The sequence below is a fragment of the Glycine max genome, chromosome 2 (assembly GCF_000004515.6).
Source record: "Glycine max cultivar Williams 82 chromosome 2, Glycine_max_v4.0, whole genome shotgun sequence".
Lineage (NCBI taxonomy): Eukaryota > Viridiplantae > Streptophyta > Magnoliopsida > Fabales > Fabaceae > Glycine > Glycine max.
Window position 1 is genome coordinate 13,008,154 of NC_016089.4, and position 23,995 is coordinate 13,032,148.

At 29.9% G+C, this 23,995-nt stretch overlaps 3 protein-coding genes across 3 annotated transcripts; 2 read left to right on the forward strand and 1 right to left on the reverse strand.

Annotated features, from left to right (window-relative positions):
• The first annotated feature begins 3,378 nt into the window (after positions 1–3,378).
• Positions 3,379–8,074, forward strand: LOC102662361 (uncharacterized). Its single transcript, XM_026125415.2, has 3 exons — positions 3,379–3,979; positions 6,547–6,905; positions 7,000–8,074. The coding sequence occupies exons 2-3, from the start codon at positions 6,555–6,557 to the stop codon at positions 7,705–7,707; spliced, it is 1,059 nt and encodes a 352-aa protein (XP_025981200.1). The 5' UTR covers positions 3,379–3,979; positions 6,547–6,554; the 3' UTR covers positions 7,708–8,074.
• Positions 4,956–6,418, forward strand: LOC102662228 (putative nuclease HARBI1). The gene is made up of 3 exons (XM_006574938.4): positions 4,956–5,400; positions 5,498–5,723; positions 5,822–6,418. The coding sequence occupies exons 1-3, from the start codon at positions 4,975–4,977 to the stop codon at positions 6,268–6,270; spliced, it is 1,101 nt and encodes a 366-aa protein (XP_006575001.4). The 5' UTR covers positions 4,956–4,974; the 3' UTR covers positions 6,271–6,418.
• Positions 8,075–21,102: 13,028 nt separating the features above from the next.
• Positions 21,103–22,838, reverse strand: LOC106794138 (uncharacterized). The gene is made up of 2 exons (NM_001370696.1): positions 22,518–22,838; positions 21,103–22,012 (listed from the first exon to the last, which is right to left on the reverse strand). Exons 1-2 carry the CDS (start codon positions 22,808–22,810, stop codon positions 21,157–21,159), a joined length of 1,149 nt encoding a protein of 382 aa, NP_001357625.1. The 5' UTR covers positions 22,811–22,838; the 3' UTR covers positions 21,103–21,156.
• Between the last annotated feature and the right edge of the window lie 1,157 nt (positions 22,839–23,995).

Below are 23,995 nucleotides of genomic sequence, written 5' to 3' on the forward strand. Positions count from 1 at the left end.
TACATTCTTGAAATTAGATACTTAATACATTTGAAGAATTTAGACACCATAGCATTGAGGTTGGAAATAAATTTCCACCCTTATTTCCCAAGCATAGCTAGATTAAAATCATGAAGGTTACTAAAATTCAAACCACCATTTTCTTTTGAAGTTGTAAGCTTCTCCCATTTCAGCCATATCATTCCTTTTCCATTAGATCCCCACCAATAAGAATTCAACATTCGTTGAATTTCATCCAATAAAGATTCAGGCAGCAAATAAGCACTCATAAAGTATGTAGGGATTGATTGAAGATCAACCGAACCATCTCTTCACAGCCAAACTTAGAAAGAAATTTACTTGAAAGAGATTGATTTTCTTTGAAATTCTTTCCTTAACAAAATTGAAGGTATCTCTCTTACTGTGCCCAACAAAAGAAGGCAAGCCAAGGTATTTTCCAACACCTAACGTTGCATGCACTCCAAGAATAGATAAGATTGTGGTCCTCCTTGCATCATCCGTGTTAGAGCTATAAAAAAATTTCAGACTTATTAAAGTTTAAGGATTGACCTAAAGCAAGTTCATAAGTCGTCAAGATTCTTTGAAGGTCCTCCACTTCATTGATTGTTGCTCTTCAAGAAAGAAAGCAATTGTCTGCAAAGAGTAAATGTGAAATTTCAGGCGCACCAGGGAAAATAGAAATGCCATGCAAATTTCCAATGAGTCTAGCTTGCCAAATCAGAGCACTTAAACCTTCAACACAAATCAGGTACAAATAAGGTGATAGAGGATCTCCTTGAAGAAGACCTCTACTAGGCACAATGGAACCAACAAGATCATGATTAACTTTAACTGCATATTGGACAGATTCGACACATTGCATAATTCAACTAACCCAGTTGAGATTAAATCCCATTTTAGTCATAACTGCCCTTAGGTAACCCCAATCAACTCGATCATAGGCTTTATTAATATCAACCTTCAAAGCCAAATCACCTCTCTTACCATTCCTCTTGCCTTTCAGAAAGTGAATAATTTCCGATGCCATGAGCACATTATCCAAAATTGATCTCCCTACAACGAAGGTCGATTGCTCCTCCAAAATGATATGAGGCAACACCCTTTTCAACCTATTTGCCAGAGCTTTTGACAATATTTTGTAGATAACATTGCATAAATCAATTGGTCTATAATCCTGCATTGACCCAGGATTCTCCCCTTTAGGAATTAAGACAAAGGCAATGGTGTTATTGTTAATACCTTCAGACAAAACCACCATTAAGCCAGACACAACAAGCTGAATTAATCTCATCAACGCAAATACTCCAAAATATTTTTTTGTGGAAGGCATAATGCAGACCATTTGGGCCCGGTGATTTATCAGGATGAATGTGATATAAGGCCTCTTTAGAGTCATCTTTGTGGAACGGGACAGTTAACATGTTATTATCCATATCTGAAACACTTGGATGAATAACTTCTAGCACCTCATCAAAAGAATCTGAATATGAATTGAAAAGGTTCCCAAAATAATTCTTTGCTACTTGATTAAGATCGTGTTGAGTCGTTAATAACATTCCAGAATCATTGTGAAGCTAAGAAATATTGTTGCTCTTTCTACAAGAGAAGGCCATGTAATGAAAGAATTTGGAGTTAGAATCTCCTTCTTGTAGCCACTCAATTTTCGCTCTTTGCCTTCAATAAATGTCATCTTTTACCAGAAGCTCCACTAGCTAATCCTTAAGCATCTTGAATTTCACTATAGAGTCAACATCATCCTACTTCCTCAAGATCTCTCAATCTCTTCAGATTATTAATTTCTGCACTAAACTTCCTTTCAACACATTTGCCCTAACACTCCAAATCATCAGCGCAAGCTTTGAGCTTATCAGGCAGAGGACCATTTAATTCACGCGTACATCCACCATGAACAACTTTTTCAAGATCAGCTTCGGCCAACCGCATGTTTTCAAACCTAAATCTCTTATTGACAAACCCATAAACATTAACATGAATTGGGCTATGGTCAGATTTTAGAGCCATATGATTTGTGAGTGTTGCATCAGGGAAAAAGGTCCAACACTCCATCAACAGTTCCATGTCTTCGATCTAAATATACCATGTAAAAGGGTAGCCATCTAGAGGGATGTCGATGAGGTGACAATCAACGACAACTTCCCTGGACCTATTTAACAGCCTTTGAGGATGCTCCATTGGCCCAATCTTGTTGTCTTCTAACAGTAAATCATTAAAATCCTTTATTATGCACCATGGTAAATTCGAAAGACAAAATGAAGGTGACGAATTAAGTCCCATGATTCTCGCTTAGTACATAGAAACCAGTAATTCTCCATTTACCATTACTGTCTTCTACACGTAGATCAATGAAATTCTGGGAGAAGCAAATAATTTGACAATTAAAATCCTTCCTCCATATAATAGCCAACCCACCACCACCTTCTCTATCCACTGCAAAACAGTGATAAAAAAAAATGAATCCTTCTACAAACTTCCTTTATCAGGTTTCTCAATGTTAAATATTAGGTTTTAATATATTTTTGTATTTGATAAAGGATAGAATTTGTGTTTTGGTCTCCAATGATTTTATTTAAATTTTTTTAGTTCCTAATAATTTTTTATTTGTTTTTGTCTTTCACGCGCTATCAGAGTCACTTTTCAAAATGTTATTTAAAAAAATTTGAGAAAATAAAATAAAACTTATTAGGGACTAATTTTTTTTTTAAAAAAATTGAAACTAAAGCAAACAAAAAATCATTTATCAACGACAAAAAAACATATAAAACCTATAAACTAGTACCCAACAAAATTCAATATACAAGAAATAATATGGTTTATAAAGAAAAAAATGGTGTATAAAATAATAGTGTAAATAATTTTTATATTATTATTTAATTATAAATTATAATTGTATTATTATAAATTTTTTAACTTTTATAGTAAATATCATAAAAATCATACTAACATTATTTTCTTATTGACTAATTAATAATGTAAAAACTCTTTCCATTATTCATGCATAGAAATTAAACTCTAAAAAAAAGGAAAAACTGATATTGAAAAACAAAGTTTAAGAATTTTCTTATTTTTCTTTCATAAGAGGGTGAAATTCATTTTCTCTTTATTATACCAAACATAGTGGGGTATAGAAAGAGACAAAGACCAATATAAGTTATGCGGGATAAAATTAGTTGAAAAGTCATTTTATAATTAAAAGTTTAAAAATTAACTTATTAAAATATAAATATTTGATAAAATTAATTATTTAAATAATTAAAAACAGTAAAATTACATAAAAATAATAAAATCACAATTTACTTTATAAAGCTAAAAAAATTAATAAATGTATTAAAGATAAAAAAATATAACATTCTAAAAATTAACATTTTAAAAATATTAAAAATTATTAAAAAAAACTTATTTATCAAACCATCAAATAAATTTATTAACTAATAAAAAATTAAAAACTAACTAAAATAAATTAACCAAACATAATCATAGTCAATTACTCAAACTCAAGTTGCACAAACTCCACACAACCACAACCACTAGTTTCTCCCGACATGCACCTGCTCCTCATTATTGTCACATTTTGTACCCACTACACTACCAACTCTAAGCCTATGTTTGGTTTAAAGGAAAGGGGAAGGAAAGAAAGTCAGAGGAAGGAAAGATGGTGGAAAGTGAATCTTTCCACTGTTTGGAACAATCTTAAAAAGTGAAGGAAAGAAAATTTTATGTGGACCCCACCCAAAAATCCTTTCCGCGCTACTTTGGACGGAAAGCGGGAAGAGCGACCAAAATTTTGGGCAAAAGGACAATAATGCCCTTCTCTTTCATCAAATTCTATTTGTCTTTTTGAATACCCTTCAAATCAAAATCCTTCAAAAAAATTGCTTGCTCTGGTTCTTGTTTACCTTCCAAAATCAAACTGGTCCATTTCATTTGTTCTACTTCCACAACCTTTCAGTTGCTTTGTAAGGTACCATCCCTATTCTTCCTTCTCATATGGGTTTCTTTGATGCCATTGAATAAAAATGTGTTGTTGTTGATCTTGTGCTTTGTACGTGTTCTTTGTCTACTTGGCACACATTATGTTGCTTTTGCTTCCTTGTAAATCATTTGAAAAGCTTTCTATTTTATTTTATTTTTTGAAAAATTTATGAAATATAATGAAGTTTGTGTTGTTTGTGGGTTGTTGCTACTGATTTTTAACTTTGTTGTGATAAAGGATGATTGAATATTTTACACTTATTCTCTATCAAAATTGGTTCAACTGTCTGGAGATTTATCTTTGAAGACTGGTTGTGTTAAGGGTAGTACTAGTAGGAGCTAACTTTTCTACATCTATGCTACTGTGTTAAGTGATGCCATTGAGGGGAATGTTTTAATAGGTTTGCTTTGTTTGCTACGGATCTTAAATTGGTGTTTATGCTGGGTGATTACTTGCTGTCTTGGCTTGGGTAGTTTTCTAGCAGGGTATGGTATAGGAGTAGTCTTGTTTCATTTGGAGAAGAAAAGCCTTGTGAGTGGGATGGCACTAGACAAGTGGTGTACTGTGTATTTGTTTCAAGCATGCCTTATGCCCTCTTTAATATACTTTTCTTGGCCTTTTCCAAAAAAAAAAAAAATTGGTCCAATTGATAGTTAGTCTTAAAATGGTCATTTTTTTATTTTGATTCTTCTATTATATATACTTTACTTATTTGAATGTGTATTGAAAAATATATCAAAACTCATTGATTTATTAAATGTATATTCATTGAAGGTTAACATTTATACTCTGATATGGAGTTTTTAATTAATAATGAAGACAAGTTTGGTGATGCATTGGATGGTATAAAGGAAGAGCAGTCCAAAATAAAACATTTAACTAATCTTGGCATGCAAAATTTAAGTCATTTTCGTCGAGGATTCGAAAAACAACAGCGTCTTTGTTCTGTAGTCTTATTGTGCTATATTGTTCATGCGTTACATATGCTTCAAACAATGTCACATTTCATTCGTAGTCCAATTAGTCATGGAAGTCATGAAAGGGAGCGTAAACGTCTCGATTTAATGAGACAATTAGTACATACTGAAAAATGCCGAGACATAATACGAATGGGACCTGAGGCATTTATGTTATTGTGTCATAAATTGAGGGGAACTGGTTATGTGAAGGATACTATACGATCCACAGTTGAAGAACAAGTTGCTAAGTTCCTACACATCATTGGTCATAATGTGAAAAATCGCACCGTGTCATTCTTCTTCCGCCGTTCTGGTGAGACTGTTAGCCGTCACTTTCACAATGTTTTACGTGCCATCATTTCATTAGAAGATGAGTTCCTAGTCCAACCTTCTGGTAGGGATGTACCTCCACAAATATTAAACAATAGCAGATTCTATCCTTTTTTTAAGGTACTTATGCCTTAAATTCACTTTAATATGTTTAGCCTCACAAATTCATCCTACAATTTCATCACTAATCAAATTGCGTATTTAATTTAATAAAAAGGATTGCATTGGAGCTATAGATGGAACACATATTCGGGTAAAGGTCCCAAGAGCGGAAGCCGCACGATTTCGTGGAAGAAAAGACTACCCTACACAAAATGTTTTGGCTGCGTGTAACTTTGATATGAAATTCACTTATGTTTTACCGGGGTGGGAAGGCACAGCATCTGACTCTAGGATTTTGAAAGATGCTTTAAGTAGGGAAGACTCTCTAAAAATTCCTGAAGGTTAGTAGTCTATTAATTTGATTTGACTATTAAGTATCACAATTTAGAATTATAATAGTTAACACGTCAAATAATAAATTATATCACAACTTTTGTAGGAAAATATTATCTTGGGGATGCCGGTTTTATGCTAAAACGTGGGGTGCTTACACCTTATAGAGGTGTTCGTTATCACTTGAAGGAATATTCTATTCGCAGCCCGCAAAATTCTAAGGAGTTGTTCAATCATCGCCATGCTTCACTTCGAAATGTTATTGAGAGATGTTTTGGAGTACTAAAGAAAAGATTTCCAATTTTATCTACTGGCACCGAACCCTTTTACTCATTTGAAGTCATGACAGACATTGTACTTGCTTGTTGTATATTGCATAACTTCTTAATGGGTGTTGATGTTGATGAGACCTTAATTGCTGAAGTAGATCGTGAGTTACTTCAACAAGAGATTGATAGATCCCAACCACAACAACAACGTGATGATGACTATAGATTGGGAACAATTTTAAGGGACGATGTTGCTATCAGAATGTGGAATGTTTATCCAATATGATAACACTATATAAGTAATATGTATTTCTAATGTGTTGTTTTTTTTTTGTGTAATGTGACTACATGTGTAGAATGTAGTACAAAACTTGTGTTCTATTTGTGTATGGTTTTGGGAAATTACATGAACATGATTATGTTGTAGTAGAATTATCCAGTGGTATGCATTACTAATATTTCTTAGTTTACTCATGTTATTTTTGTGGATGAATTTCTCATAAGCTAATATTCATATGAAAATGGATACATCAACTTGTGTCCTTTTGAAATTTATATGCAGCTACTACAATGCCAAAGGGAAAAACCACTCCATCAGATTCTAATCACCCTGGTAGAGATAGCCTACAATGGAATGATGAAATGGATCAAATGTTGTTGAATGCTTTGGGTGAAGAGGCAAATAAGGGAAATAGGCACGATGGTGCTTGGACAACACAAGCATACAACAACATGGTCGAAGCCTTAAGATCTACAATTGGACCAAATATCACAAAGAATCATATAAAGAATAGAATGAAGACACTAAAAAATCATTTTGCTGAAGCTTACGACTTGTTCCATAGCTTAAGTGGATTCTCTTGGAATTCAATAACTCGAAAATTTGATGCTGAGGACGACGTCTGGGAAGAGCTGATTAAAGTAATTAGCATTCTTATCCTTTATTTGATCACTTGACTTTTATGTTAATTATAAGTACCAAATTGATCACTTGTCATTTTTACCTTTTATGTAGGGAAAGCCACATGCTGCAAGATGGAGAAAAATGCAAATTAAGCATTATGACATCTTGACTGAGTTATTTGCAACTGATAGGGCAAAAGGAAATGTTGCGAAAACAGCTAAGGAAAGGAGGAAACAATGGGAGAAGGAGAATATTGACTTGAATAACTATTTTGAAGATACAGAAATGTATGTGCCAAATGTTGGTATGTTTGATGAAAACCAATTTTCACCCCCCAACTTTGAGGATGCTAGTCCACAAAATGGTCAAACAAATCCTAGTGGCTTAAATACTTCAAGGGGTACAAAACGGAAGAGAAATGTGGTTGAGTTAGTTGAAGATCAATATGAGCGAATGAATGAAAGTATCATGACAATTGCTGAAGCTTTGAAAGAGGGAAATTCTGTTTCTAAGGAGCTGCACCAAGTTGCAGAGCGTCAAGTTGAAGTTGCTGAAAGACAAGTTGCAGTCATTGAAAAACAAGTTGAAATTGCTGAAAAACAAGTTACTGTGATACAACAAACTCGTCCTCGTCATTATTCAGAATCTGATGTATGGGATCTTTTAGAGGAATTAAGAGTCACAGATCCATTTCGCATGAAGGTTTATAACCATTTATGTGATAATGAGCACAAAAAACGTAAGCTTTTTGGCGTACCACCTCATATGAGAGGAGAAGCTCTCATTCAAATGATGACTGATGCAGGTATATTTTGTTAAGAGCATTGGTAGTGCTCCTTTTTTGGTCCTATATATTTAGGACATCATGTGATGCCTTTACTAATGACAGCCTATAACGGATTGCTTTTTTGGAGTGGTTGTGGATATGCTCTTTTGTTGGGATTGTATATATTTAAGGCATCATATGAGACCTTATTAATTTATGACTTAGTCTATATTAATTATCATTTTGGGATATATATGACTTAAGATGGAAATTATTAGTTTTTATGACTGGAGATGCATGGTAACCTGTGACTTTTGTTGTTATGCTACTTTTGAATATGCTTTGGAGTCTGCTATCCCTTTTGGTACTATATTGATGATTTTGATGATGGAGCCTTATACCATCCTTCAGAGGTGTGCATTCAATAGAAACTGAAAGGTTTGAGTCATCTCCCTTTGTTTACAAGTTTTTGTATTATACTATATTTACATACACAATGTTATATTTTATTATTACACTAAATAAATTTATAGATTTTTTCACACTTTGACACAATATGTTCTGCAGTCACAGTTTTTATATATGCATTTTTCAAAGGATAATAACAATGAGCTAGTGGTACAGACCTTGAATATATTTTAGAGTTCATTAATAATCTATACCTCATATTTATGTCTTATAGTAATTTCATATTAGACTTTTTATGCCTTGAAGCTACTGTGGAGATTTTATATTGGCAAGGGGTCTAAGTGAAAGTGGCGTAGTCTTTTTTTACTGCATAATTTTCTGCATAAACTCAATTTGATGCAGTTAGATATTTGAAAGAAATTTGGTTGAGGCTTTGAAAGAATAAATTGAGAGTCTTGTTGATTTAAAAACACTGAACTTTTATGCTCATGATGTTTAATCATCTCAATGTGTTATAATAGTAGTAACTAATATATGGTTTGAATGTAGGTGCTTTCACCTCTAGTGCAATACAAGTAGAAGTGCAGCAAGCAACTGGAGCTATAGTGCAAAGATGTGTATACTAATATTGTGTAACTAGACTGTCATTTATGTTTAATTTGCACTATAACATGTAGTGTAATTGGCCAATATATGCATCATAATACTCAAACTCAATATTTATATATAAATAGAATGATGTTGCTTTAGCACTAACTCATCCAAGATTTCAATTTTATCTATGAGGAATTGAACAACTGGTTCAATTGAGGGGTACATTGCTTGAGCATTATCTTTTTTTTTGAGAAGGCAAAAGAAATAATGTATTAAAATTATGGTACCAGAGAGGTACCAACAATTGAGTTACAAGAGACATTACAACATGGTTTATCCCACCCAACTACTAGCACCACCTTGATACAAATACAAGGAAGCCAAGTACAAATTTATTAAAGAATGAAATGAGACACCTTTCCTAAAAAAACCAGAGCTGACAGGAATGAAAGAAAATTGAAAACACAGCTTGAACCACACCTTATCAGAGCTAAAAAAAATAAGAGAGCATCTTTGAATGTTATTCTCAAACAAAATAATTCTTATTATTCACACTCTAGTGCACACCTGCTATAAGAAATTTGCAAATTGCAGCATATCTATGTTGATATCTAGCTGAACAAATGAAATTTTTGAGCATTATTAATTTAACTTAATAAAAATTAATGCTATAAAAACTGCTAATTTTATTTTATTGAAGATAAGTTGACATATTTTATCTTAAAGGAATAAAAAAAATATAATTTCAATATTAAGCTTGTGTCTGACTTTTATTTTTTTTCTTTATTATTTAAAATATATTTTATTCTCTTCACCCTCTTTAATATTTATATAAGGTTAGTTTTGTCATTTCACAAATGTACCTCTTCCTTTCCTTATCACTTTCCATCCAAACAAACAGGAGAAAAGAAAGTTTTAACTTTCTTTCCTTCCACTTTCCCTTGTACCAAACAACTAAGACAATCCTTCCACTTTCTACTATCTTTCTTTCCTTTAACTTTCTTTCCTTCCACTTTCTTTCCTAGCACTTTCTTTTCCAAACCAAACATAGTGTTACAAGGAAAATATTTTCTGTACAATAAAACGAAGTAATAAAATAATTCTCTTCTTTGATTTTAAAATACAATTTAAAGACACATGATTATTACAAAATTAAAATAAGTTAACATAGAAATAATTGTATCTAATATCACATATGAAATTATTTTTTTAATATTTAAATAATAAAATTGCATGAAAATAAACAGTGTTTGTGTATGATTTTTTTTTTAATAAATCTAATGGATATAACTTAGATGCCGATGCATACTGAATTTGTGAAAAAAAAACTTGTTTGATCAAGGTGTATTTAAATATAAGACAACTTAAACTCTTGCTTTATTAGCCCCCAAAAGTTATTTAACAAATATTTATACAACTATTATGGTTAGTTAGTCAAGTATAGTGGTAATTAATGCATATATTTTCTTTGGTAATTGGATTTCAAATTTTGCTGAAGAAAAATCACTTGTTTTTAAAGTCCCTGATTTTTATATTATTTTATTAGTTTTGAAAAGGTGTGAACTTAAAGTTGGTTTTAAGCTAAATATGTGTGAGTCAATCTTGGATTTGATTTTCACAAACTTTAACTTTAAGACGATAAATTTTAATTGTAATTAAGTGCTAGATTGAATTTTAGTTTTATAGTTGACTCAAAGGACCTATTCTAATATATCAAAAATCTCACATCACTTAAAAGTCAAATCAAATGGTAGTTTATACTAGTAAATACACCTTTAACTCATAGAGTTATCTTTTAATAAAGATATAACAATGACAAGTCAAAATGTTACACTGAGCACCAAAATGAACAATATCTTGGAAGTAGTGATCTTAACATGAGAAAGATGGCCTATGCCACTCTTGTTACTTAGTCTTGATGGGTTTGCCAAAAGTCCTACATCACTTAGGTGTCAAAACCAATGATAATTTATGTTCTTACTAGTTTTGACAAAATCTATTCACCGTGATGTTTCTCTATGTTCTCCTCCATTGTACGGTAAAGACACTCTGTTACTCAAGTTAGCAGTGCAGAAGTAAGAACATGTATCTTAAAGTAGGTTGGAATAAAGTTGGTTTACCTAAATCTTGAAGATTCCTTTTATAAATGTGAAATTGAATGATAAGATCTCAATTTTCTTCATAAGATAATGTAAATAAGAAAAATATGATTTTATCTTTATCTTTATCTTTTTGGTAGAAGATAAAGTTTTTCTCTTACCTTAATTATATTAGTCAAATTCTCTTAATATCAAGTATATATACTACTTGGCTGACCACCAAGTACAAAAGGTTTATAGCTTATTAATACACTATCACATGTTGATCAACGTAACTAGATTTAACCGTCAATGTCCACAATTGGATGGGAGGACAAAATTCATGATTTTTTTAAAATAGATGAATTAAAGGTTTTAATTTTAAAATAAGAAGATTAAAATTATAAATTTGTACAAATATAAAGAGATCAAAATTATATTTTAATCTATTGTATTATAAGAAAAATATAAAATATATAATTAATTAAGTTATTATTATTTATGCAAAATTATTAATTCAATTTTTTATTTATTTCCTTTTAATAATGTAACATTATTTTATTTCTTGCATACATGAGGACACGGGGATCCTAACTAAGTGGATTAGTGTTATTTGACATTTGTAGCTCACTTTTTGAACCACTTGTTCACAAAATAGAGTAGGCCATAGTTAAGTGAAGGAACTCTAATAAAATAATGTATTTAACACAAAAGTAATGTGAACTTGTAATATTCTTTATAGAGTGCAGGGTTTGCTCATAGTTTTCTTTTTAATTTTATGCTAATTTTTCAATATGATCGAGAGCTTATACATGCATATCTGCCTTACGTATGAGATATTTGTTGCACTCAATTATAACTTAAAATAAACTATATAAGTACCAGCTTGCTTATTTTTCACTTTGTGTATAATTTAGCTATCATTAAAAAAAAAAATGTTTCCTAAACATGCTGTTTTATTTTATTTTATTTATTTTCACTGTTTATTAACTTTGCAGACAACTTGGTGCGATTGTAGTGCTCATAATGATTGGCATCTAGAAGATCAATCATCCATTCAGCTATTATTGTACACTCATCTATTACGGTACTTGTTAGTTGTTCACAAGAACACAGACAAAAAAAGCAAGACACTAATTTTATTTTTTTTTATAAGAGACTACATGTATCGCAAAATAATTGAATTGAATTGAATTATCATGGATATAAAATTTTTCTTTTAGATAATTGAAAGTGTTATTTAAAATACTTTAAATGACGAAAAATAAAATAATTATATTTTTAAGGAATAAAACTAAAACAATTATAGACTAAAATAAAAAAAATACTAAATTATAAGAACAAAAAATATATTTAAGTTTTATACTATTTCAAACAAAACATTATTTATGCTGCTTTTATTGTCTTTTTAAGTGTCGACTTATTTTTGAAAAAAAAATATTTATCATTTTAAAAGATAAGATATTAACTATAATTTTTTCAATTATATTTTTTAACCAGTTTTTAATTATTTCACACATTTTTTGTGAAATGAAAGGAAATGTGAAAAATAATAAAAGACAAAAATTTAATTAATATCGATTAATCTACGTGTTTGCTGATTCTAATTAAGACCAATTTGTAAAACTAAGAAAAAGAAAAAAATTCATCATGCACGTTTTCAGTTCTTTTATTTTTTTTAGAATAAAAACGTAATTTTAAAATTTAAATGATCAAATATCACCTAAATAAGTGATATTTGTCCTGTCTCCTACACTCTCTTGGAACCCATATGATGCCGTTCATTTTTATGCATTAATTTTCATGAGAAAGTTGGTTTTGAAAGGATTGATACTATATAATTAGTCTGAGAGAATTTGCTGGTGCGTTATAGTGGGACATGTGAAATATTAATCATTTATTTTAATTGCATTATGATAATGATCATACGAATAATATAGCCAAATTAGATGTGTCTCTTGTCATTTTACTGTTAAAGATTTGGCTTTATCCTTTTGGTCTCAGTCTTTTGCTCTTATTCTTCACATGAGATGGTGAAATTAAGTCATTTCATGACGACCCTTCTCCTACTCCACGTACTATGTCTCTGGAAATCAGGAACACCTTTGTCAGGTTTCGTTCATTCATGCATGCAGAGGGAAAAAGAAGACATATTTTATAATAAAAGCAAGCAAGAAAGAAAATACTAAAGGATACATGTTAAAGAAAAACTAAAAAGTATTTATTATATTAATTAAAAATATAAAATATATTATTTAATACCTTTTTAAATTAATTAAAAATATTCGGTAGAATTGATTAAATATTTGTTTATCAACACATTTAAAACACTTATTAAAAAGAGATGACTCCTTCGAATCCTCATCAAAAGTAGTTAGACAAAAAGGGAGTTGTGGAATAATAGTTGATTTGAATGATGTGGAAACATGTAATTGTAGTAGTTAGGAAGAGAGTTTGATGAGGTATGATTAATGTAACACTTTTAGGGTTATTTTAATAAATTATTCTAGAATTATGTTAGATTACTTTTCTTTTTATTAAGGTTGATGATACAATAAGAGACTTGTTTTGTAGTATCAAAAATATGGAATCGGCAATTAATTTAAAAATTGGTGACCTTTTATTTTTACTTTTTAGATTATTCTTAAATAATAAAATTATAAAAATATGGAAATAAAATTTTCTTTTTGACATTATTTGAAGTTCTTACATTATAAATTTTAATGTTAATTTTTTTCATAAAAATGACAAAACAGAAAATTATATTTTAAAATTATATGAAAAATCAGAAAAAATCTTTTTCGATTGGGTGTTGAGAATAAAAATATACAAAACACTTTCTTCAATTTACTTTTTATCATTATTTAACAATTATATATTAAAAAATATTATTTTTATCTAAAATTTTAAAATTTAGAACTACTTTTTTTTTCTTATTTAGTCCATAAATAATAAAATATTTAGTTTTATTCCTTAAAAGTATCTTAATAGGGACTAAATGTCATTTATTTAGTTAAATAAAAGAATTGTGAAAAATATAAAAAAAAACATTAATTCTAAAATTTGTAATTTTTTCTAGTCAAAACATATTCAAAATTTTAAAACTATAATATTAATATTATATACTACGAGTATTTAATAATAACGCACACCTACACCTATGTATTAAGAGCATCCATTACTTGAACTTTGACATAGGTTCTTAGGTTACTTGTTTTGATCTCACACTATCATATACTTCAACTGTTGATAATTATAAGATATTTAAAAAAAATTATTTGTTTCTTTTCATAAGAATTTTTTTTAATTTCTAGACACGTAAATTGTTTTTTTTTTCTTATATATATATATATTCTTACTTAATTATTATTTCTCCAAACATTAATAAAAAACAAGTGAATAAAAATAAAATAAAAAAATATTTAAATGATATTATAAATAATTAAAAAATTCAATATGATAACTACTTAAACGATACAAATTAGTTAAAAAGTCCTATAATTAAATACGGAATGAGTAAATTTTAAAAACTTTATCGATTGTTTACTCCAACAATAAACTCACTAAAAAATTTATCAACTGTCTATTCCAACAATAAACTAACAAAAAACTTAATTTGGGTTTCACATATTATTTCGTTCTCACAAAAATTATTTTTTTAATGATAAGAACGTGATCTTACAGCAGAACGGTTCATTCACCTGGTCAACTCCTGCAGACTCTAACAATCGAACTTGAAAAAGGTAGGTACATAACTTTATTTTTATCAGCAAAACTATACCGATATGAACTATATACCCCTTTAACCACTACATCTCAATTTGGTGAAAAAAATACCTAGATGAACAATTTAAGATCAAAACACTGTCAAGTACGAGGCTTACAAATGCTAACCTTGACAATTTAGGACCACAGACTAAAAAGCCCCCAAAACACAATCCAAATTGTCAGTGCTCCATGATACCGCGTGTTTGACTTAAAGCCCCCCAAAACACAATCAAGCACATGACTTGGTCATGAAATTTTATTACATAATAGAATTTTCTATAATATTCTTGGTAAAACATCGTTGATAATATAGAGAAAAATAATGAATAGAGACTAACTAATGTGTTTGATTGATGACCACAACTCATATGTCACGTTGTATTGGAGCAATAATGTATTGGATAGGTTTGTCATGAGAATGTTACATGAAATTTGTGAGTGTCATAAACGCTTTTCAAAATAATCATTGTCATTTGTCTATGTAGTCCTCCAACTAGAAATCAATACAATTTCCATGTCAGAAGTTATGAGATTTAATTTCCATTAAACGCCATATATAAAAAGATGACTATAATTAAAGTGGTTGTTGGACATTAAACGAACCATATGTAAATGAATGTGCGTGAGTGACTTAGATGGAATTCATCCCTTACATATAACTAGAGTGATATCTTTGAGACCTTTTGATAGAGCAAGACAGTAAAATATGTGGTCGTCTTACAATGTTACGAGAACTTATAAGATTAAACAGAAGATTAATTGGAACAAAAGAGAAATTAGATTCATCAACATGATATAATATGGTTGATAAATAACTTTATCTTTTAATTATGTGGTTAAGAATCTATGATTATGAAAAAATATCAATTAAGAAATGTTAATCCCTTAATTAGATTTTTGTTTCTCAAGAAATTAGTCTTTAGCTCAAAGACCCAGAGATATCTAGGTTAAAAAAAAAATAGATTGGGCTCTAATTTTCGTGGACCAGACTCATAACGTATGAGTCTATAAGACTTAGCATACCTCACTTATTAGAAAGGAGTGTTATTATAAATTGTCTGTGGGTAGTAAGGAGGGGAAGACACCCTACCAATTAAAACCACGAGGGGGAAGTTAAAAGAATAAGAATCGGCCAATGTAACACCTGGTTTGTTTGATAAAATAAAATAAAATAAAATAATTAATTAATTAATCAAAAGAGGGTTTTTATAATTAATAAAAGAAACTAAAAAAATAGGAATGAAAATGAGGTCATCAGATTTTTCATTATATAAAGGAATTTTTAACCAAAGTAGTTTTACAAAACATTTTTTACATTTTCTGTTCTTTTTACTTTGACATTCAAGAACTCTAGCAGAGCTATCGAAGGAGGAGCTCTAGAGAGTACCAAAAACGTCACCATTGTTAACAAAGAATGCTTGAACGATTACATCAAGGTAATGGATGAGTTACTCACTCTTAAGAATTAAAATGATCACGTGTAGAGATCCCTAAAGGATCAATTTTTTGGATTATTTTGAGTTGTTTTATGAAATTCAATTTTATTCTTATGCTTTTAATCATGAATTTATTATGTTTGATGGACCAACTGATGTCCTGATGCGAAATTGATGTGTGAATCCTAGAAATTGAGTCCTTTTCTAATTCAATTATTTTTTCCTCTATTGTATAATTTTTTTTAGATGCTCGTAACATTTTCTCCTTTTGCCAATGATAAATTTGCCAAATTGTATTTTATTGGTGGAATAATTATGAAAAGTTGTGATTAATTTTTGTGATGATGGTACAGTGCATGAAATCAAGTTGTTTCTAATTGTTGGATTTCCATGGCTTAGTTGGAATGCATTTAGGATATGCGTATAATGTTTTCCATATACACAAATATATGTATATAAGTTTCTGATTGTTATTATCTATGTATGATATGTACACACACCCACACACATATTTATCTAATAATCTGTGTAATCACACAACTATAAGACTCTTTAAAGAAGACGAGTTCATGCACGGTGAGTTTTGTGATGGGCTCCACTGTGGGAACCTGACGAGTTCAATCACTAGAGGCGCGATGAGTTAAAAAGATTTTGAAAATAATTGAGATTTTGAAAATAATTCAGTAGTTGTGTGTATTACATAGTTCATAGATAAAGTATATGTGTTAAAATGTTTTTTGGATTGAATCTGAATCAGGAGGGAGAGGCCCTGACAGACTTCTCGAAGTCTAGGCCTTGGGGGTAAATACACTTAGTTTGACTACTCCTTTAAGTCTGTGTCAATCCCACATGATTGGAGTATTCTCGCAAAATAAAGTGACCCTGACTGGTCTCCCTGTGATTTCACCTAGTGAGAGTGACCTAACTGACTCATTGTGAGACATGTCTTGTCATGTACTCCTAGGCGCCAAACAAGGTTTTTCACTGAAAATGGTATCACATTGCATGTAGGCTTGAGTCTAGTGTATCTGTTGCATAACACTTGTGTTTGATTTTCATTAAGCTAACGATTCAGGTTTTGGTGTTATTTTCTGGAGTGTGTGAACTTGAATAAGTGTGAATAATGTGTGTGATTTTGTGAAGTAATGTTGTTTATGTAAATTTAGCTCTAAGTATTATATGTTTCACATGCTCTAGTGTTTTATTATATACGAATGTGATAACTCATTCTCGATGTGTGTTTATGTTTGGGCTGAATGTCATTTTGTTTCACGTGAGCCAACATATGATGAGTTTTATGCTGAAGATGAAGAGACTTAACCTTTGCCAGGGAAATATTTTGATAAATGTGACATTATGGCATGTGATTTTTATTTCATATGTTACAATTCTATGAATAGTATAGTTGTTTTATATTTTCCGCTATTAGTTTGACTTCTTCTCATTCAGAATGGACAACCTTGTTTTGAATCGAGATAATTTTATTATTTATTTGGACAAGTTCTATTATGATGTTAGAAAAGTAAATGTGAATCTTTTACCTTTTTGAAATTCTTTTATTTAAATATATTTTAAAACTTTTAATTAATTTTGTATTTTTATTTATTTTATTATTAGTACATATATGTATGAGGTAAAGGATGTCACCGCACACCAAAAGCATTGAAATGAAAGGGAATGAAATCAGGTATAAAAACTTACTAATAGCGCCACTTAAGGTTTTGTAAAAATCTATCTATAGATACTACTAAAAGAATAGGCGGTCAAAATGACCAAAATAGTCATTATTTTTTGTTGACATGTGTTATTTTTTTGGTTTTTTTGTCTTTTCAGTTACACTATGTCGACACCCAAACAAAAACGCAAAAACAGTGAGAAGATTAAAATGAAAGCCAAAGCGAAGAATGAGGAATACTGACATAACACGTTCTTTCTGCTTCCCAGTTTTTCAATAAAAAAAATTCATATTGCAGGAACAAAAAATTTGATCAATTTTATATAATTTAACTTCATTTTAACATATAATTTATTTTTTAAAATATAAATAATATTATATATTTTTGAAAATATATAGTATTTAATATATAATATTTAATTTTTAGGCTGCATAAGTCCCATGTTATTTTATTGTTAATTTTTCTTTCATTTACACTCTTTTTTCAGTAAAGAAACACACCCTTAATGCAGTAGTATGTTTGTTTGTTTTAGTATAAATATTTTCTTTTCCTATATATTTTAGTAGTAGGGAATTTTTTAAAATTTGATAATTATTTTTTTATTACTTCAAAAAATAATTTGTTTTTATTAGTCCTACAGTTTTTTTACAAGTTATTTTTAGTTTCTCTTATTCTTTGTGTTAATGATATCACAATTTATTTGAAGTGATTTCTCATTGTTAAAAATGTTTTTTATAATTTAATATATATATATATATATATATATATATATATATATATATATATATATATATATAATATAAAAGAGTGTTAATTGTTATTCATGAGCTTTATTTGCATTAAAAATAGGAGAAAAAGTAGCAATGTACCTCTAATTTATGGTTTCTTTTGTGAAATTTGTAAATAATTTATTCTTGTGTGAATTTATACAGGGAAACTCCATTTTTTGACTAATGTTGAATTTAATTGGGTTTTTAGGCTAAAGAAGAGAAGAAGTTGAAATGTTGTTGAAGGGCTCGCTCAGCGAGTCAAATTGGCTAAGCGAGGCTTATCCGCTTAGTAAGGAAGTCAGCTCGCTAAGTGAACACAAAACCCTAGAGGATGTTAAGCTAGAGAGTAGCACGCTTAGTGCGCAGCCAGTCCGTCCAACGAGGATGTTATCTCTTTTCGCGCTTAGTGTGTCTAAGCTCGCTTAGCGTACAATCACTTACTCTCGCTCAGCGAGACATGCTCGCTGAGCGCACCTTTGTATGCTGAGAAGCCTAAAAACCTTTAAAAACACTCAGAAGAGAGGAAGTTAGGGGGACAAACTACATGAGACAAAAGGAAGACGACACCAAAGCTAAAGAGAAGACTTTTGCTTCATACTTTCATCATTTTCTTTCATTCAAACGTTGTTTCCCCCTTGTATTGAGCCCTCCTTGCTAATGTAGGGCTAGAAACTTCATTGTTGGGGGAGTTTTTCTACTGAGCACTCTTAATGTAAAACTTCTAACTATCTATTGAATATTATTTCTAGTGTTCTTTGTTTCTATCTATGTTTATTTTACGTACTTATAACTTGATCATTCATTTGTATGCTTGGTTAGGTTTTGAATGTTGGAAAATGCTTAGAATCCTTAGAACTTGGTAGAGCAGCTAGAGGTCTGTATATCTAGGAATAGAGTGCAGTAATCTAGTATATTTTTCATCTTGTGCGTAGTTCAGCTCCCTTAGAATGAGTTTGTTGAGGAATCAAGAACAAAAACTAAGAGAGTTAGACTCTTTTATGTGAAGAATCATGGCTTGAGTAAATCAACGGTGCAAGAACGTTAGAGTAATGTTAAATAGATAAAAACCTATTAGTACGACAAGAGGAAGTTCAGTAGAATACTCCCCAACGCTTTTATTTTGATATTCATTTCGTTCTACGTCTTTGTGTTCATTTTGTTATTTGTTTAAGTTTAGCAGAATTTATTAAAGACAATCAAACCATGAATGAGTTTCTCTATTTTTATTAACGAAGTTGAAAATGTTTACATAATGAATATACAACATCTAAGTAAAACAAATTTCATGTGGACACGATACTTGGACTTACCGTTTTAAATACTACTTGTGCAAATTGATATACTTGCCAGTAAGTGAACAAAGAGTAGACTAGCAAAAACATCAGTTTAAAAGAGTATATAAATATATAAAAGAGGATAGTATGTTGAGACTTTCTAATACCACGGATATATAAATTCTGTGTGTTAATAGTATCACAATTTATTTGAAGTGATTTCTCACAATTAAAAATATTTTTTATAATTTAATATATATGTTAAATATATAAAATAGTAGGCTAGCAAAACACCAGTTTAAAAGAGTGTATAAATATATAAAAGAAAATAGTTTGCTGAGACCTTCTAATACTTCTAATATCATGGGATGATCTCCTTGAATATAAATACATCAGTCTTAGTAGTATAAGAGATTTTATATGAAAGTTAATCAATCATATTTTTTTTTTCAATTTAACTTATAACCTTCAAAAAATAATTTGTTTTTATTAGTCCTACAAAGTTTTTAAAAGTTATTTTTAGTTTCTCTTATTGTTTGTATTAATGGTATCATAATTTATTTGAAATGATTTCTCATCATTAAAAATACTTTTTATAATTTAGTCTATATAGTAAATATATAAAAAAGTAGGTGAGCAAAAATACCAGTTTAAAAGAATATATAGATATATAAAAAAATATAATTTGTTGAGACTTTCTATTAGTAGTATAAGAAATTTTATATGAAAGTTAATTCAAAAGTTTGATTTCTGTAAAAGTTTTCGTATCATTAATCAATCATAATTTTTTTTTTCAGTATAACTTATAAAATAAATATTATAAAATTAATAAATTTATCATATATGATAATTTTATGATTAAATAACAATATAATTTATGCACATATTATTCATTTATTAAATTATAGTTGGAGAGGATAAAATTATTAAAGTTTATAAGCCATTTTCATTTATTTTTTAATAAATAAATTGTTGGTCCAATTATATGACTCTAGTTATCCTATATTGTTGCTTAAACATGGGAGAAATGAGAATTTTGGAAATCGAAAAGAGAAAGAGAACAGCATGGTAAATACATGGGACAGGACGCACTGCATACTCGTAGTAATATAAATGGAGATGTCTATTTTTTTTAGTAATGGATAGGATCAAACTCCTTTTATTCACCAAAAAATAATTTGGAAAAAAAATTATAAGTGACTTTTTATACTTTTTAGCATGTTTTACTTTTTAATCTAAGGACAATTTCACTATTAAAACAAAAAAAAATTAAGTAAAAAGCAGTGATCTATGCATATAGACGGATATATGACTGGTTAATATAGAAAAAGATAGTCATACACTACATATCATGTCACAGTGTACTTATTTTGACACGTGCTCCAGTATATATTCATAAAAAAAAAAAAAAAAGATACATAATATAACAATTAGTTAGAATAACAAAACCAAACATTAAAGAACAGAAATAGGTTGAAAATTAAATTATAGAAAACAATCACTCCCATATGCACCGAATTTGATGTGTGTGCCTGTAATCACAAGTTAGCACCAATTTTCTATCCATTCTCTTCAATACAAAACTTTCCACCAATGCATAACAACTAAATTTCCTCCACCTGTTTGTTCCTCCAAACTCCTCAACTCTTTCCACTCTCACTTGCCTTTGATTCCCAGCAATCCATCCAACTCTTTCTTGCTCCCATCTCATTCTATCAACAATTTTCAAACTCAGCCCAACACTTGTAATTTCCAACCCCTCATCGTCAAAACTCTTAAACCACACCACCCTCTCACCATTCTCATTCCAAACAGCTTCCCTTCCTGCAATCTTTGCAACTTCTGTTTGAACAACAACATCCACAAACACAGCCAGATTTTCTCCATCATTATTTTCCTTTGAAAATATCTTCTCCCATCTTTGCTTAAGTGTCAACTCATAGAACACTGTCTTTTTCATCTGCTCCTTCAATTTCATTAATCTTTCCTTAACAAACATAAAAGGGCAGTACCACTTTCCAACATCCACTGATTCAGACCTATCATTGGACAGTGGGAATACGTTGAAATCAGGAAGCTTGGCACGCAAGGAATCATCAGAGCCTAAAGCTTCACCTAAATGATAATCTGTGGGAGTATGAGCATAAACACGCCACCCTTTTCTTCTCAACAGACCAGGAAGAATTCCATCTGGGGCAACGGATTTTGCTTTGAAATCATTATTCACCCTCTTGATGATTTCAACCTGCTGATAATCGTCAGAGGGATCCAAAGGTCTTGGTTTAACATCTTGGACAAAGCTACAACATAAAAACGTCTCCATGTCCTCTTCTTTTGAACTTGTGCTAGCTTGACTGAAATCAATTCAAGTTTCAAAAATATTAATGTTTGGACTAAAGTAGTAATTATATTGCATGTTTTGATAAACCTCAATAAACATTTACAGGGAAGAAAAGTACAAAGGTATTGGGCTTCTTAAGCAAAAATCAATTCATGTATGTACCTTAAATTTTGGAGAAGTTAAATGAAAATCTATAAAAGTTAAGAATCAATCGATTTTACTTGTCAAAATATTTAATGTATTTTATATCAATTTATATGTCTTATATTCTTCTCCTATAAATACTTATCGATAAGTTTATATATAAACATGTGTAACATTATCTCTTCCACAAATTATGTATAAACTGAACAAAATGTGAAAAAAACATGTGATGCCTTCTTGTGTACTAATGTGTGTTTGGTTAGCTTATGTTAAAAATATGATTGCTTATTTATATAAGCTTCTCGAGAGAGCTTAAAATAAAAGTATTAAGTTTAATTGATCATAAAGAAAAGTGATTATAATTCATACTATACCCTTTATGCTTCCCCTTCCTTTTTATCACATAGTAGCGGTTCGAAGACAAGGGTTGATTCAATACTGGAACAAACAAGTCTTCTTCACCATCGCTTCCATAGTTGATTGATAAGTTTTTGTTCTGAGGAAAAGGAAGATCCCTTATAGCTCTGTCCTTGAACAAACCAAAGAAAGAGTAAGCCTGGGCTTCTTTATCAAGGATTACAAGGTAACCTGAATTTGGCCCTAGTGGAGGGTCTGAAACAGCACTAGGGTTCCTTTTGTACATAGAAAGGGGTCTTGTCACATACATTGTCTAACCTTAACAATTAATCTTCGATTGTTTTTGTTTCACATATATATATGCACGCATTCCAGGGAAATATAAAATACTTTGTCTTCTTATCCATATGTAATGTATGTGTTTATCAGTTGATATTGACAAAAGGGTCAATTTCACACATTGTTTTTCGGTATATTCTTATTAGGGTATATATGATACACGCTCCTTGGTTCTTTGGAAAAATCAATCTCATGGTATAATTCTCTTGTCTATATTGACTTGGTTGGTCCATTCTATATTTCAATGATGATTTTTTTTAATCAGTCAAATTAAATTCATTAATGAAGGACACAAATCACACCGATAATTTCAAGAAATTACAAAGGGAATTACTCAACTGTCCATATGTTGGTTACTCAATATTAAAAGATAATCAATCAAATAATTAAGCTTTGACAGAAATAATTCTTAATTAATAAAATATTACTTGTTATTTTTGGATTAGTGAAGACATCTTCTCCTTATGAATAAAAGGGTTAAGACAAAAAAAAAATACTAAAAAGCAGTCAATCTTTTAATATGCTGTGACTCACGTGCACATGCAGTATCATAACACTAATAACTGCACAAGTATATCCCCTCCCAAAATCACGCTAATCTCTACGTACGTGCATATATTAACAAACAATTCAGTTTCCCTCTTAATTAGAGACAATTGATATATACAAGCTTCAGGATTGATTACCCACTATGAGAAAGAGTAGCAGAATCCCTCGATTTATAATTTATATAAGATAACTTTGGCGAATCTATCAATTTATAATTTATATAAAAATCCTTTATTGATTTATAATCTATGAATCCTGAAGTAGGAACTGAGGCTTTGGGATTTGATCTCACACACAAAAGCTACATGTATTTGTATATTTTATTTTTCATGGCGCATTACCATGTCTATTAAGAGCTTTATTGATGGACCTGACAGCCTTGACCGATTTTATATGTTTTTTACAAGAACAAATGATCAATTTATTGGTAATGGACCAGGCTAGCTGTTTTTTGATGTAGAGACACAAACATAATTTTTTTTTCCTAGAACACAATTTCCTCTTTAAATAAATCATTCTCACTCATATGAACGCAATAAAATTTTACATCACTGTGTCAATCCTTTGGGTTAAAAACAAACATTTGAGGAAGTATCAATTACTTAGG

Excerpts from the sequence above, each read along its gene's own strand:
- LOC102662228 (XM_006574938.4), top strand. The coding sequence starts at position 4,975 with ATGCTTCAAACAATGTCACATTTCATTCGTAGTCCAATTAGTCATGGA. Across the intron at positions 5,401-5,497 it reads GATTCTATCCTTTTTTTAAG|GATTGCATTGGAGCTATAGA; the intron begins GTACTTATGCCT and ends TTTAATAAAAAG. Across the intron at positions 5,724-5,821 it reads CTCTCTAAAAATTCCTGAAG|GAAAATATTATCTTGGGGAT; the intron begins GTTAGTAGTCTA and ends CAACTTTTGTAG.
- LOC102662361 (XM_026125415.2), top strand. The coding sequence starts at position 6,555 with ATGCCAAAGGGAAAAACCACTCCATCAGATTCTAATCACCCTGGTAGA. Across the intron at positions 6,906-6,999 it reads TCTGGGAAGAGCTGATTAAA|GGAAAGCCACATGCTGCAAG; the intron begins GTAATTAGCATT and ends CCTTTTATGTAG.
- LOC106794138 (NM_001370696.1), bottom strand. The coding sequence starts at position 22,810 with ATGTATGTGACAAGACCCCTTTCTATGTACAAAAGGAACCCTAGTGCT. Across the intron at positions 22,013-22,517 it reads AGGAAGGGGAAGCATAAAGG|TCAAGCTAGCACAAGTTCAA; the intron begins GTATAGTATGAA and ends AATTGATTTCAG.